Source organism: Gavialis gangeticus, unplaced genomic scaffold, assembly GCF_001723915.1.
Source record: "Gavialis gangeticus isolate Ggan-Ray unplaced genomic scaffold, GavGan_comp1, whole genome shotgun sequence".
NCBI lineage: Eukaryota > Metazoa > Chordata > Crocodylia > Gavialidae > Gavialis > Gavialis gangeticus.
This window is the reverse complement of record NW_017728992.1, coordinates 99,281,803-99,297,971: the sequence shown is the minus strand read 5'-3', so window position 1 is coordinate 99,297,971 and position 16,169 is coordinate 99,281,803. Positions and strand designations below refer to the sequence as shown.

Genomic DNA, 16,169 nt, shown 5'->3' with positions numbered 1-16,169 from the left:
TATGCAAACTATATCTTTTGTTGTCGTAAGTAAAATTCATTCCTTTTTGTAAGTGAAACTTGTCATTTCTTTCCTTTCCAACATCACCTTCTCGATCCCGAACCAAAAAGCCCAGTGGCTAATAAAGTTGCAGTGCTCAGTCAGTCTGCAACTAAACTGATATTAGTTCAGGCCTGTCAGCCAATTTGTGACCCATCTGACTGTGTAGGCGCTGACACCACAGACGCCTAATTTTTTAATGAGGATGGGGTGAGAGACAGTGTCGAAGGCCTTCCTAAAGTCCAGAAAGACTACGTCCACCACGACACCTGCGTCCAAGGCTTTTGTGACCTGGTCATAGAAGGCCACCAGGTTGATCTGACAGGACCTGCCTCTAATGAACCCATGTTGATTGCCCCTAAGCATAAACTCCCCTGCTGGCCCCTTGCAGATATGCTCCTGGATAGTTTTCTCAAAGAGCTTCCCCAGGACTGAGGTAAGTTTCCTGGGTCCTCTTTCCTCCCTTTTTTGAAAATGGGGACCACATTGGCCCTTTTCCAGTCATCAGGCACCTCACCAGAGCACTATGAGTACTTGTAAAGCTGTGCCGTGGTGCTGAAATGACCTCTGCCAGTTCCCTAAGCACTCTGGGGTGGAGACCGTCGCTTCCTTCCTATGTTTTAGCTCACTGAAAAATTTCCTGCTAAACCAAGCTGGTCTTCTGCCATATTTGCTAGTCTTTATACATTGAGATGATTCATTCCTGTGCCCTCAGTAAAGTTTCTTTATAGTATAACCTGCTCTCCTGGACTCCTTTTCCACTCAGACTGGCCTGCTCATCAGATCCCTAAGTAAGTTGAAGTCTCATGCATCTTATCCTCCTGGTACAGTATTCTATAGCAGACATTTATCACAACATCACCCTTGTTGCTCTCCCCTCTGACCTTAATCCAGAGACTTTCAACAGGCTTATCTCCAGTTTCATACTGGAGCTCTTAGCAATCACACAGTTCTTTTACATAAAGAGCAGCTCTTCCTCCTCTGCCTGCCCTTCCTGAACAGTTTATACTCATTCCTGACAGTGCTCCAGTCATGCAAGCCATCCCACCAAGTCTCTGTTAATCAAATTGAATCTGTGACTGTGCAAGGACTTCCAATTCTTCCTGCTCATTTCCCAGGCTCCATGCATTCAAGTACAGACATCTGAGGTAACCAGCCAATTGCCCTGCTTTCTCAAGAAGAATGAGAAGGCCTCTCCTCTTGCCCACTTCTGGCTGTGCTTTCTCCAGGTCATCCCTGCTTTCCAACTTACCTCAGGGTTTTGGTCTCCTTCCTCTGGTGAACCTAATTTAATGCCCTCCTCACTAAATTAGCAAGTCTGTCTGCAAAGATTTTCTTCCCTTCTTCATCAGGTGTATCCCACCTCTTCCTAGAAATCCCTCTTCTTGAAACAACATCTCATGGTCAAAGCCAAAGCCCTGCTGGCATGAGGTAGTAGTCAGAGGGCTGGATGAGTCTCGGTAATCCTTCCATGACATCTCAGATCTGGGCTCTAGGCAAGCAGCAGACCTCCCAAGACAACAGGTCAAGCCAGCAGATCAGGGCAGTGGTCAGTACACATATATACAAGCTTTAATTTGCACATGTAACAGGGTCTCCCCCTGCAGGGCTTCCAGCCTCAGGGGTGCACCATGCCCAGCCAGAGCTGGGAGTCCCACAGCTGAGGGGGCTCTCAGCCCCAGCAGCTAGTGACTGGGTCCCATCGTGTAAAACACCCAAAGCTCAGAGGTCACAGCAGCTGTCTCAGTTCCCCATGGGAGCTTGCTCCTTGCAATAAGACACAATGGGAGCTAATGCACAATCCCAGAATCGTAACTTAGATCCCATTGCGTCTTTACCTACACATGTAGAAGCGCCCTTATATATACACATTTGTTTGTAACCAATTTATTGCACAAGATATTTCATTGTGACCCAACAAGAGAAACTACAGAAACTCCAAGAAATATCTGTCACGTTATTACAATAATATTTGATTCTCAAAGAAAGGAATACCAGTCTCCACTAATCACATACCAGTATCCTATCTGGAGAGCCAGGATTCCCTTTTCTCCCATCCTATCCCCTCTGTAAATATCAGCCTAGCTCCTTTCACCTTCCTTCATATCCAAACTTGCTGTGGAACTCTGCTTCATTCTTCCGCTACGGAGCATAACCTGTCCAATTATTATCTGCTCTGGTCTGCAGACCTCTTCCCATGATCTCTGAGATGCATGTACAGCACACAGTAGACATTGCTGCTCCTAAATCCTCTATGACCAATGCATATCCAACCTCTTCTTGAACACCTCCAATGAAAGAGATTCCACAACTTCTCTAAGCAATGTATTCTACTGCCTCATTGTTTTAACAATAAAGATGTATCTGACAGCCAATCTAAACCTGCAATTTCAGGCCATTATTGTGTGTTCTAATTGTTGTTTGTCCATGGCATTCATAAATAAATTACTCCAGCCACAAGTGGGGGAAAGTACTGCCAGACTGACAAGCATGGAATATATTGTAAACCTAAAGTAAAACTATACATTCATTGCCATTAGCAGATTAAAGGAAAAGTAACTTTAGATGTACATCGCCAGATTCAACACGTGTCTCACATCTTGTCCCCTCTTTTTAAAAATGACTACAGCATAACACAGACTGCAATATTCGCAGGGAGCTTGCATTTCCAGTTTCTGGGTAAAGCCCATTACCTTTCTGATAGCTTCCCTGACAATGTACTGCGCTGACTATTGTGTCAGGTTCTTATTTATGTTTCTTTCCTGGGTAGTGGCTAAGGGGGTAGCCTTCATAGGAGGTGAGGAGATGGCCTTCCTTCCTCCATGGCCTTCTCCATGTTAGATTCAAAGGTCTCCTCACCAAATGTAGGTTGCTCAGCATTAATAGGTCCTGGCTGGTCAAGATTGCCATTTTCTGGTGTAGCACTATTGGTCATCACTATAAGTTACAAAACTGATGGTTCAACAAAAGGTGGGGCTCTAACTATTGCTTCTGTGCTCTGTTTGGTAGTCACTCCTGTGCTCTTTTCACAGGTAAACAAGAGTCCATCAGCATTTCCATGTGCCTTTGCTCTTTTTTATTTAATGTCATAAGTGTAACTAGCTAAGAAAAGACCAGTGTTGAATATGTGCTGCATTTATCCCAGTTGACACTCCTTGACAACTAAGACTAAAGATTGGTGATCTGTAATCAATGTAAGCTTTCTCCCATATAGTATTGGTTAAATGTTTTCACTCCCAACACCAGAATTAAAGGTTTTTGTCTGTCTGTGCATAATTCCATTCTGTTGCTGTAAGTGATTATGATAGACATGCTATGGGTTGGTCACGGTCATGGTATGTGATATAACAGCTCCAATGCCATATGAAGACGTATCATATGCTAGCTTGATAGACAATGATAGGCCAAAGTGAACAAGTACCCCACCAGATATGACCAGCATTTTGCTTTGAGAGAGTTTTCTGACACTTGTGACCACACCCATGTGTGGTTCGTTTGCAACAAACAACAGAAAGGATACAGTACAGTTGCTGGATTTGGTAAAAATCTACTAAAATAATTCATAAATCCTAGATAATATCTAAGTTGTGAAGCACCTTTTGGCTATGGGGCTTCCAGAACTGCTTTAATCTTAAAATATATGTAATCTTAAAACGTATGTGTTCTTGGAATACCCTGTAATACTAGATGCATTGCTCACTGCCATATAGCAGGAACAGAGGTTATGCCAAACATTAATCTATTATACTGGTATAACACTTTCTGTGTATTTATGTTAAAATAAACATTTGAATCTTCTTCTACTTCCATCTCTAAGTAAACTTTCACTAAAGCAATTTTGCAAAATCTCTGTCCCCCCGCTAATGTGGAAAAGTATCTTCAATTTGAGGTAGAGGATATTTAGAAATTATCAGTACAGGGTTTACAGTAACCTTAAAGTCCCCCCACACACTGTACCACATTCTTTTACAACTGAAAAAGAATGCAGTACACAGTATGCCCCATTCACTCTGATCTACTTTTGAAAGTACTTTTGAAACTCTTTCTAAGCTTTACAATTCTGCATCTATCTTGGCACACAGAATGTAAGGAACTGGATGAGCTTTGTGAAACTTGGCCTAAATGTTTTCATCTATCATTATCCTAGCTTGGAAATTTTTTAAGTTTCTATGCCTTCCCTGAACAATTTGGAAGCCTAGTGTAACATCCCTTCTAATTGTTGTTTAAGTTTCTGCAGGGGTCTCTGAAAGTGCCTGCAGCATCTTTGCATAATTCTAGTCCAGGGGAATCTCTTAACCATTCACAACCCCACAGAGCAGTTCCCTTCTTTCAATGACATGTAAGTTGAAGAGGCGCTGCTTATTGTTATAGTCTATCAACACTGATCCTTTAGTATAATTTTCTCTACTGTGTATGTTTTTAACAGCACTGGTATCTTCCTTAATTTCTTTTTTTTAGAATTTGTTCACAGCCTGAATACAAGATAACAGATACTGCAGAAACTGTATTCAACTTCATTTTAAGGGTTTTCCCAGAAACCCATGGTGGGCAAGTGTGCTGCCAGACTGGCAGGCACAAAATATATTGTGAACATTAAATAAAACCAAGCATGCACTGGCATTAGCAGATTCAACAGAAGGTGACTTTAGATTTACATGTGCAAATTCAACATATTCACGTCTCATACTGCTCTCTGCAACAAAGGAGAAAAGATGTTTTCCCTTTTCTTTATGGCAGTCCTTCAGATATTTGAATATTGCTATCATGTCCCTCCTTAATCTCCTTTTCTGAAAGCTCAACATTCTTAGTTCTCTCAACCTCTTACTGTATTGTACTCCTTTGAAGCCCCCCCCCCTTTTTTTTTTGCCCAGCTTTGGACCCTAATTTCTTGTAAAGGAAAAGCACTTCATAGTTTCAGCCCAGTCCCTAGCGGACAACTGAACCTAGTCCAGAACTGAAAGCAGAAATTAAAACAGACAGATCACATTTATAAATTGTGGGGCAATAGTGGAAGGATTATTCAAACTGTTGGGCATATTTCAGCCTCTCCTAAATAACTGTAGCACATCAGAGAGACCAGTACACTGGGAAATCGCACAGTATCTAGAATTGTTTAGAGCAGGTCTGCTCCAAATTTTGGTGATTCTACACCACAGAGGAGAGTGCATCTAATATGTGCTTGCCACTACTGTTTATGCTTATATTTATTATCACTAAATTTGACACCAATTTAGGGAGAAGGTCTCTAACAAAAAGTAAAAGAATCACTAGACTGCCTTAAAAGCCTATTTAGGAGTATATATTAAATAAACTAACAAGAACAAGAATTAAATCATTTGTTTTAGTTTGCACAAGAGAGTTGGTTTTCATGTAAATACTTAATCCCCTAAACAGTGGTGACATCTCCAAGTATCTGTCATGGGACTGAATAAAAGATGGAATGGTCTGAGAAAGATCAATCTGAAGGTTTGATATCCTAAACAAATGAGATATTTGTCTTTCAAAGTGAGTATGGATTGTCACAAAAGTAACCTGGTGAAACATCACAGGAGAAGGCAGAGACAGCATTATCCTTTTCACATTCAACTCATCTTTAATTTGATTCACAAAGTAGCCAAGTCACTGACTCTAGATGGAGCTATGAATCTCTTTAAGCCAGACAGAGAGCAGAATGCTGGCTGCCTACATAAAGCAGGGTTAATTTTGATATACAAGGTAAAAAAAACAAAGAGAGTCATGAGTAACAATTAAAATTAATATGAAAAATGGCTTACCTAGCCGGACGAGATACTGGATAGTTAAAAGAATCATGTTCTCCACAGTTAGTAACTGACTGCCAGTCAAACCCAAAAGATCCAAATCCTTGTTCTCTAGCTGTGGACTCTTGTAACAATTTACCAGCAAGGGACTTACTACAATGTCCCCAACATTTCCATAGAAATAGGGTAAAGTGCCATAACCTTCAAAAATAAAAGCACTCAAGTTACTATGCAAAAATCTTGTGACTGCTATATTCTGTAACATCTACTTGAAGCCACATAGCAAATCATGGGCCATCACCATGACCAGACTTGACATTACAATTAAAGAAAATCAGATATATAATATAGGGCAAACCAGCATTGGCATGTGTCAATTCAGAACAGCCAAAAACAACTGCAATTATCTTCCTCCCACCAGGAGAGTAATTTTTTTTGTTATTGACAGACAAATATTTAAGTCATCTCTTCAGTTCTTATCATGATCCTTTAGGTACAAAACACTCACATTTCCAATAATGTAGTATCCAAACTCTGTGCAACTATGGTACCTCCATCTTAATATGATAAAAGCAGTGCGAATTGAAGCAGATGATATTTCAAATGCTGCTGTATCGCTTTGATCAATATGACTTCTTATCTGCTTTTAAACTCTACTCTTGTGAACAGATTACACAAACATCAGCTACTAACAGAAGCTTTTCTGTATGGTAAAGTATGACAGACAGAAGAGACTAGTTCTTTTCTCCAAAGAACATTTCTCTTTCAAAAACATATTCTCAGCAGTGTTTGGTAGACCCATCAATGCTGGTATATCTGGTTCTGTGCTATTAATAGGACACTATTTTCCAGGGACACTAACGTTTAGCTTAACAGAGGTTGGCCCTGGCAACTCTCCATGAACCCGAAGGCTGTACTTAATTTGCACTTAAATTGAAATGACTTCAGGCACTGACATCTTTAATAAGGAAATGCAGTCTTGGAAATTACAGAATAGTATTCTGGGGCCCAGGATTTCTCTAAATTGTCTTCCCATAAATGAAAAAATATAAATGAACTATAATCCTAACCTTGCACACTTTACTCATGTAAGGAGCCCATTAAATCTCATGTTAAGGACTACTTGCTCAAGTAAGGACTTGTGCGAGTGCTTTTCCTCTACTTGTTCATAATTCATTCTAGGGATCATACTGGCATATATGTTTCTGTTATACTCAAGGAGCTTTACACAAGGACAAAGGATTGCACTGAATTGAACAGCCATGAAACTGCCTTTTGAAATGACACCAATTTCTAATCTTAGATTTTAAAATTTTACTGGAGCATCACATCTCAAAAGGAGTTATTTACATTAGAAGTCATGTTTTTAAAGTAAAAGTAATATTCTTATACAGGCTATTAATAATGTACCTTGTACAGGTAAAAGGTTTTAAAACTCTGATTTAGGTTTTATAATTTTCACTGATTTTTATTTCTATTACTCTGTACTCTGGGGAAAAGCTAGTCAGGTTTTACTTTTAACTGGTCACTTCAAACTAAATTTTCATTTCTGTTTCTCATGCAGTAGCACAGAGCTGCAGAGTTGCAAACACTGCAGAGGAATATACATTTGTTTTCCATTTGTTTTTATTTTAATTCCTTAGAAATATGTTTATTCTTAGATTTTTTTAAACCTTTATAACAAAACCAAAATTGAGGGTAAATGTCGACTCTTTTGTATGTCGGGTCTTACTCAATTATTCAAATTACTCTATTTTTCATTATAAGAATTGCACAATTAACACAGGATGTCACTGACAGTCTTAAGAAACACAAGGACCCCATGCTGCATGGATGGGCTCAGCATAAAACAGAGGTTTCAGTGCTACAAAAAATTCTATTTATTCAAGATACAGAGTGTTATTCACAGTGTGAGGCTTACCTATCAGAATCACTGGTCTGACTCCTGAGTTATTCAGCAGGTTTTCAGGAACTATTACAGTCTCCCCTGCAGGGATGGGTTGAGGCTGTAAAATTCCAGTTAACATTGATTGAGGAACTGGGACTGACAAAAGGGGCTCTATAAAATAAAGAAAGAAAAACTTCCATTACTAAAAGTCTCATACTGTGATTTGGCCTTATGAACAAATAAGGACACTACCACAGATCACTAACTGCAATAAAATTCAAAATACTTTTGCACTTCCTTGTATAGTTGCAAGGAATTTAAATTAAGAACAAATATCCTTCCTTTGCCTCATCCCTAAAGTAAAACTTTATTTCTTTCTGACTACTGTATTGTTTATAGAAGAGGGAGATGAAAACCTAGATTTGAATATGCATCACTAACAAAGCCAAAAGCTAGGCTAAAAGTATTTATACAGGTCATCTTTCAGTGCTACCTGTCAACACAAAGAAGGGAGAGACCTTGCTAACTTTTCACCTACAACAGGTTAATTAAAAAGCCAAAGCACAGGCCAAAACCTCAAAGCTATTTCTATACCATCTCACACAGTTCTGAAGTAATGAAGACAAAAACTAGGCTTTAGTTGTGAAAAAAGCAGCTGCATTTTTTCAAAAGGAGAAGGAAGCACAGTGCCTCAATTTTTGTAATCAGTTAAGTATTGGCCATAGCTGCCTCTCTCACAGGAATGTTACAAGCTGTTTAAAGTAACAGATTTTGCAGTCATCTGATGAAAGGTGCTATAAACTGTATTTTTTTTAGTTGTTTTTGTTTCTAGAGCCTTAACTCAGAACTTTCAACAGCAGAACAAAAATAACAGGGACCCACCAAAAATCTATGCAACTATGCAACACAGGGCATGTAATACGCAAGTAAAGAGCAATATAAGTGTTAAGATGACTTTTTAATGGCATATTGTTTGATCCTGAGCAAATAAATAACTTTAAAAGCAAAAATTCTGTAACAAGGACCACTGATTCTGGATGCCCAAAAAGACAGGCATGCCCTGATTTCAGGTGCTGGCTTGGATGGATTAGGATTTACTAAAAGGGGGTGTGGCACACTGCCCTTCAGACCATGGAAGGATGGGGCAAGGCATGGCTGGAGCCCCTATGTAGGCAGGGGACACTAGGAAGCCAGGCAGGGAATAGGCACACAAACGTGGGCAGGACTAGAAGCTGGAACTTGTGTGGCACCGCTGCTGTCCCCAGAGGAGCTTGCCACCTTGTGCAGCTGCTTAACACAGCCCCCAGACAGAGCAAGGCAGGAGCAGTATGGGGGCTCCTCAGGCATTTATAGACATGGTCTGGGAGCAGGGTGCTTTAATTAATAAGGCTCTGAGAGCCGCGCTAATTAAAAGCACCCATGGCATCTCACGTATCAGTACACCTGCACTGAAAAATGCTGGCAAGGCACTTCGAACTAAAGCTCATTGAATGAGTTTTATTTTGAAGCACCCTGCTGCCATTTTTCAGTGTGGGGATGCTGATATACATGACACTGGAGTCTGCTGGAGCATAGTAATTACCACACTCTAGCAGGCTTGATTAATCGAGTCTGCCCCAACTTGCTGTAGTTACGGCATGTCGAAGCAGCCTCCCTGCATGTGTGTAGGAGCCCCTCCTGCACCCAGTCAACCAGAAACAGTGGCGGCAGCAGCAGAAGGGGGCAGTACCACAACAACTCCCTTGGATCTGCCCCTGGGGCCTAAGCCCCAGCCATTCCCACTGATTCTTTTTGGAGTTGTAGATACCTTGCACCTCTAAAACTTAGGTTCAAACTGAAAAGCCAAAAAACTGATGCTCTCAAAATCCTTGTTACTATTGACAATTTGAGCCTAACTTTGTCTCCGCTTCTTTCCTTTAAAATGAGATAAACCACTCCCCCTTTGTAAGCCCCCTAAGTGCAAAAACTGAAAAATGTTATTGTGACAAGTAGTTACCTTAAAAATGTGTATATTTAGTATATAATCCCACCTCTTATCCCACCAATGGATAACATCACATGTCCCTGTCAAGGCCCTAGGGATTCACTAGACGTCTTGCTGTCAAGGCAGAATTGCACCCAGCTGAAGATGACTTGGCGGGACATTCAAAGCAGCCAACATTATGTTTATATAAAGTCCTTTTTTTCCTGTAGGGAAGCTGAGCATGCTGTTTCTGCCACATGTGGTACCTGCCTGAAATTAACAACTCCAAGTTGAGGAGCAAAAGAAATTTTATGCATTTGTATCAAAAAGTCAAAAGTCTGCCAGAACCTCATGGCCCAGTGGGCTAGGACAGTTAAGGCACACCACTTTCCACAGCCAATGGCATACAAGGCAGTGCTGTGGTTACCACCACATCCAACTGATGTTGACCTTCCTGCCTGAATGACCAAGGTACTCATTTACTGCTCAGATGACTTGAGGCTGCCTTCAGCCCAGGTTTGGAGATGCCTTAGCTGTTCTGCCTCTATACTCTTCTATATTGGTAAACATACATGCACATACATATAGCTACCCTTGAAACCTAGCATTTTTATTACTACCACTCTCATTATACCTTCTCCTGTCCCATTAATTGCTATGCTTCTTTTTGTCTCATCTCAAATTAGGGAGCATGGGGCTTAATAATCACTGCTGCTTGTAAAGGGTTGAACAAATTAAGGCCCTCATCCTTAGCAAGGCCAGTTACTTCTTCATGGAAGTGATGAAGTGTTTTGTGCAACTGTTCAGAGCAGCATTCCTAAGTAAATAGGAATAGTAAATTCCTAAGCCACTGAGCCAGCTAAGCACAGAATTTGTACAAACGTTAATCAAAAGGAAATGTACAGAATTAGTTAAGCCTTACCTGTCCTTGCTAGAGGCCGAATTGTAGGTACAGGTACAACTAAACCAGGAGGGGGCACTGGTGACCCAGGAGACCATCCCCTGTGTCGTTTCTTTGGTGGTCCAGAACTGGACATTGACGCTGAGAAGAATGAAAGAAAAACATTATTCAAAATACCTTCCCACACCCATTGCCATTCAGGGGCTTAAACCCTTGGTTGGGTTCTAATCACAAGCTACTTTTACACTGGTATAGGTGGTCTAATATTAGTGCTCTATTCTGCATTCTAATCTGAGGAATGCTAACAGCTATAATAAGGAGTCTATCATTATCATCCACCATCATGCCAGCAACTTACAGCATTTCAAATCATGAGTTGTAAAAGTAATTATAGTGGAAAAGCAAACAAAGTTATACTTTTCAGATTCAACAGTAAATGCAGTTTAAAATTAAATAGCAAGAACTCAGAGCCATTCTGTACCCTGGTCTCCAGCAGCACAACCAGGGCTGGGGGAAGTTGAATGAGGTATAGGCCGAGAGAGTGTAGAGCTCATAACATTATTCCTTCCTCCACTGCTGTTTCCATTAGCAACATCAGAGGCACGTAGTGACGGGGGAGCTGAATAAAATAAATATAGTACAGCTTTAGACAATCCTTAAACAAACCAAAGAATTGTAGAATATAAAAATATTAACTGAACAAAAAGCATAAGAAAAACAAATGAATCCACTTTTATTCAGGGACAAATCTCATATGGCTTTCAGGCAGAAAGGTAATAGTTTTCTTTTAAGTTCACTGACCAAATTGTCAGGTCTGAGGGCCAGAATAGTACCCATGATGTGGATAGTAACAACAGAATGGGAAGTGCATGGAAAGAGTTGGGGGTGTAGTGTTGCCCTCTTTTTCTTTCCTCCTGATAAAGGGTTCCATTAGTCCCAGCTACTGAACAGACAACTCTCAAGCTCACTAGCCCTCCTAGAAAGTAAATGATTACCTGTAGCAAAAGTCTTTCCTACAAGCTGCACAGACAAAGCCAGTGGTTTCACTATGTTCTTGTTCCGGGACGGATCTTGAGTTCCACTTAAATTAATGGCAGAAGAGGATTTTGTTGGACTAAATACAGAGGAATCTGCAAAAGAGTTTGTTTCAACAAAGTAACTCTGTGAAAAGAAATGCATCTATTTGTACAGCCCTAAGAAATTATCAGCCAAGTGATTTTCTTAGAAATGTCAAATAAATAAGCTTACATTTCTATACAGTCTTTTCTCCCAGGACCTAATGCTGCAGCTCATTATTTAGCACCTACATACCTTTCACCTTCAGAGAACTTTTAAAACATCACCTAGTTCAGTGGTTCTCAACTTTTTAGACTCAAACCACCACTCCAAATGTTTCCAGAATCTAGCAGCACCCCCATTAAAAAAAAAACTATTATGAATATGTTTGAATACAAACATCATACTGCTATTAACAAATGTGTTATTAATTGATTGGATAATTATATTATATTCACCCCTTTGGACTGATGACAGGAAGTGTTCCCCTAGCTGTGCCTGGTCCAGCACATGTTTGCACACAACAGACTCCCCACACACAGAACCAGGTCACTGATGGAGATCAGGAACTGATCCAAGTTCTTCCTAACAGTTCTTCCCCCACCCCAAACTCCAGCTCTGGGGCTGTCAGAGATAGAGCTGGGGGACACCTGGGTGACAGGGAAATGCCAGACTACACATCTAGCACATAGGGAGTGCTGAGAGATGAGAAGGGCAGGGACTGGGCTAAAGGACACATGAGGTCAAGGACGGGAGAGAGGGCAGGCCAGCAGGGTGCGTGGTGCAGTCACTGTCACTGCCACCACAATCAGGCAGAACTGTACCGCATGCCTCCAGCAGAGCCAGATCAGGAAGTGGCTGTGGTAGAAGCACCTGCTCTTTCCACAGCCCTTTCCAGTCTCACCTGGCATGATGCCTTCCAGAAACAGAGGCGTTCAGGGCAGATGGAACTGTCCTACATGCTTCTGTTTTCAGGAGGCGCATTGGAGCCTAATGGAGAAGTGGCTGCAGCAGCAAGGCATGCCTGCCTGCATTACATTATAAAGGCAGGTGCGCCACTTTTGCTGCAGCTGTTCCTGGTTTGGCTCTGATGTGCTGACTAAAAATGGGGGCAGATGAGGCAATTTCAGAAATGCCACCACTACCAGGCAGAATGACCTGGCTCCATTTTCAGGTGGTGTGTTGGAGCTGAACTGGGAAGGGCTGCAGCAGAAGCAGCATGCCCACCTGCACAATGTAAGGCAGGTGCTTCCTCCTGCTACAGCTGCTTCTCAGCTCAGCTCTGACATACCTCTTGAAAACAGAGTGGTGGCAGTAGTGCAGCACTCATGTCAGGTTCTTTCAGCACCCCAGGACGCCACAGCACCCCAGCTGAGCAGCTCTGGGCTAGATCTTCCTCACACTAACTCTCTGTGGATTAAGCAAGTAAACACGATTATCCTCTGTTACAAAAAAAACTCAGGCGATTTTCCCAGAATATGATAGGGGGCCAATATCAGAACTAAAGCATTCCTGATTCTATGTCTTATCCACAAACTACTAGACACACCTCCCTCAAAGCACTTTACAAAGATGAAGAACTGTTGCTATTGCTATCTGAAAGCTGGGGAAACTTTGATGCAGAAGGATTAAGTGAATTGACCTGTTCTATAGAGCAAATCAATTGTACAGCTAGGAAATGAGCCCAGAACCTCCACATTGAGACCCTTGCTCTAAATATAAGGTATTTAATATCTGTAGTTGAATTCAAGTCATACTCCACACTTTGGATGTTGATGCACTAACAAACAAATTCTTGTGACCTAACAATGAACTTTTCTTCTGAAAGAATATTAACTACATTTCACTGAGTGGATTAATCTGCAACAAGTGAGCAGAGTATGCTAGATCCCACCTACAGATGTCCTAGTAAAATAGCCAGCGACAGAAAACAGAAGGTAAAGAACATTACCACCTTGATCTGCCAAAATAAAGTACCCCAAAGCAACACATCAATAGAAGAACAATGTGGGGAGGAGGAGGAAGGCTTTTTTGCCAGCTGAAATAAGCAAGGTAGAGAATAGGGAAGGATCTCTGCTGCTGCTCCAGCAGAATTACTTGTCCCACGTCCATAGTAAATATGCCAAACAGCTAACTAGTCAACACAGGGTCAGAGGCTCCAAAGAAATCTGATACTACATCATTAAATATAGTGTTACAAGCTAATCTCTAAGTGTCTCCTTTAGCCCATAAAGCTGTGTCATCCACTCTGCAGGGCTCCCCAACTTTTCAAACTGGCCCCACCAGTTTGAAAGTTTGACAGCAGGGAAGTAGTGGCAGTGTTAATTGCTGCTTCTCTGCCGATTAAAATTTCTGGACCCGTGGGGAGCTCCTGCAGACCGGAGACTGTGGTCCTGCATACCAGAGTGGGCATGCAGGACAAAGGTGATGTAGGGACCAAGCTGGGTGCATACGCCCAGGCCAAAACAGAGTGGGACCTGATCCAGGCATGCAGGACCCAGTCCTGCGTGGGATCTGGCCTGTAGACTGGCCCTGACCACTCATCTGGCCTGTGGGAAAGAGCACCATTATCCTAAGGGATTTGTTCTATGTCAGTAAATCCATGTCTCTAGCTTTTATATAAATTTTAGAAATGGACATGTCTATGTGTGTGTGTTCATGTGCGTACATACACATATACTTATCTAGCTATCTATATCTGTGTGCGCTTTTGTCTACTTAAAAATCCAAGTGTATGTAAGTAGAGCTGACAGCACCAACTATTAAGGCTGCCAAATGCTTCCCTTTTTAAACCCTATTTATTACCCTGGAGCTTTACCAGATGTTAACTGTTTGGGCTGTAATTTTCCATGCCGAGTATCTGAATTATTATTTTGTAAAATTTCAGCTAAAAGTCTTGGTCACTTATGAGAATGAGGCTAAGGGGAAATGGTGGGGGGGCAGGGAAGAAAGGCATATTGTCTTGCCAGAGTTAGAAAAAACTCTTGAGGCAATTATTTTGAAAAGCTGTAATGCTCCTTTCTTCTAGTTTGGAACAGAGACTTCATTTTTTGGGGTTTTTTTGTTTTTGCCAGGGGGTGGAGGAAGGGGGAAGGGTGTGTTCTGTGTGTTGGGGGTATGCCTTTTGCTAGGTTTGTGAGAATTTGTCCAAACTTGACCAAGTTTTTGAAAATAAATTACTGTTGGCACAAGTTCCATAGAGGCTTCTTCCATTTTTTTGCAGCAAAAATTGCTGGAGATTCTATTTTCACTGGACTTATGTGACCCCATTACAGCTTCTGCAGCTGACTGGCTGTTCATGTGCCAGTCCTACAGAAGGACTAAATATGTTCCAGTCCAGAGAGGCTCAGCCATCTTGGCTATAATGTTTGCTTCCAACTGCTCTGAACCAGGCACCAGAATTGAAAGCAATGAGCCCAGCTTCTCCTGTGCTCCTTGCAGCCACCCACACAGCCTGAGTGAGGAAGCGATTTCATTCAAATGCAGAGGTGGAAGAGAACAATATTTAGCTCAGTGCAACCTGTCTGGAGAGAGTGGGACTGGAAGGGTATACTAGGACTGGCTGGTCAAGGAGACTATGACTGGGAACTGTGGGGAGGAAAGGCATGATGGACAATGAGGCCTCGACTGGAAGGAAATTCTGAGATTTGATCAGGAGCTGGGACTTAGGAGGCAGCAGCAGACACTGGTAGTTGGTGGACATGGAAAACAGGACACAGAATGATGGAGTAAAGTGTGGATGAGGGAGAAATGAGATGGATCTGGCAAGTAGGTTACTAGGGTAGAGAGACTGGCATAGACAAATGTTCACTTGGAATGATTTCAAGAGTGAACTGCTGATGGGGAGCGCACAGCAGCTGTTACACTCTTAACTTGTACCTGTGTGTAAACAAGCCTACAGACTTATAAGAGAGCTACAGATGACAAAGCAGGGTTAGAGTTGGAGTAGATATGAATGTGGCAAAACACTACAGGTCCTTAACAGTACGATTACAGCATGAAAGGCTACTGCATGGTCTGGAGAAGTGGCTCTTACTCCCAGTGAATGCTCTGAGTGAACACTACTCAGTGCTCTGACATGCAAGAAGGGTAGGACGCAAGAGACTTAGGTTAGATACCGTGTGAAATGTATTGTTTTTTTTCATTTTCCCCCCAAAATAAAAATCTATGAAATTATACACCAAGCTACACTAAAAAGAGGATGTTCAAGGCTGCAAAGTTAAGCACTCGGGGGGGGGGGGAGTTAATACTAAAGGAAAAATGTCTTCGTGGTCCTTGTGACCAGACTCTGGAATAGATTCCCAGTGGTGGTGGTGCAGGCGCCTACTTTGGAGATCTTCAAAAGGAGACTGGACACACACCTTGCTGCTCTGCAGAAGTCTCCAAATATTTCAGAGGATATATATCTATATCTATATATGCATGAGATAGAGTTCATGCTTTTTTTAGGGGACCTTTTTGTGACTAGAAATAATTTTTGAGTTGCTTAGGATGAAATTTAGCCTGGGGGTCACTTTTCAAATGTTGGCTTTTGGCCACCATCTTTAAAAATGGCAGCCATGC

At 41.6% G+C, this 16,169-nt stretch overlaps 1 protein-coding gene across 2 annotated transcripts in view; it reads right to left on the bottom strand.

The window, feature by feature from the left end:
• The window catches only part of GREB1L (growth regulation by estrogen in breast cancer 1 like), a 279,693-nt gene that overhangs the window by 79,403 nt on the left and 184,121 nt on the right, over nucleotides 1–16,169 (bottom strand). For both annotated transcript variants that reach the window (XM_019526065.1, XM_019526057.1), the window contains 5 exons: nucleotides 11,546–11,680; nucleotides 11,032–11,169; nucleotides 10,572–10,691; nucleotides 7,720–7,857; nucleotides 5,814–5,999 (listed from right to left, as the gene is read on the bottom strand). In XM_019526065.1, coding sequence (XP_019381610.1) covers nucleotides 5,814–5,999; nucleotides 7,720–7,857; nucleotides 10,572–10,691; nucleotides 11,032–11,169; nucleotides 11,546–11,680 — 717 coding nt within the window. The remainder of the gene's footprint in view (nucleotides 1–5,813; nucleotides 6,000–7,719; nucleotides 7,858–10,571; nucleotides 10,692–11,031; nucleotides 11,170–11,545; nucleotides 11,681–16,169) is intronic.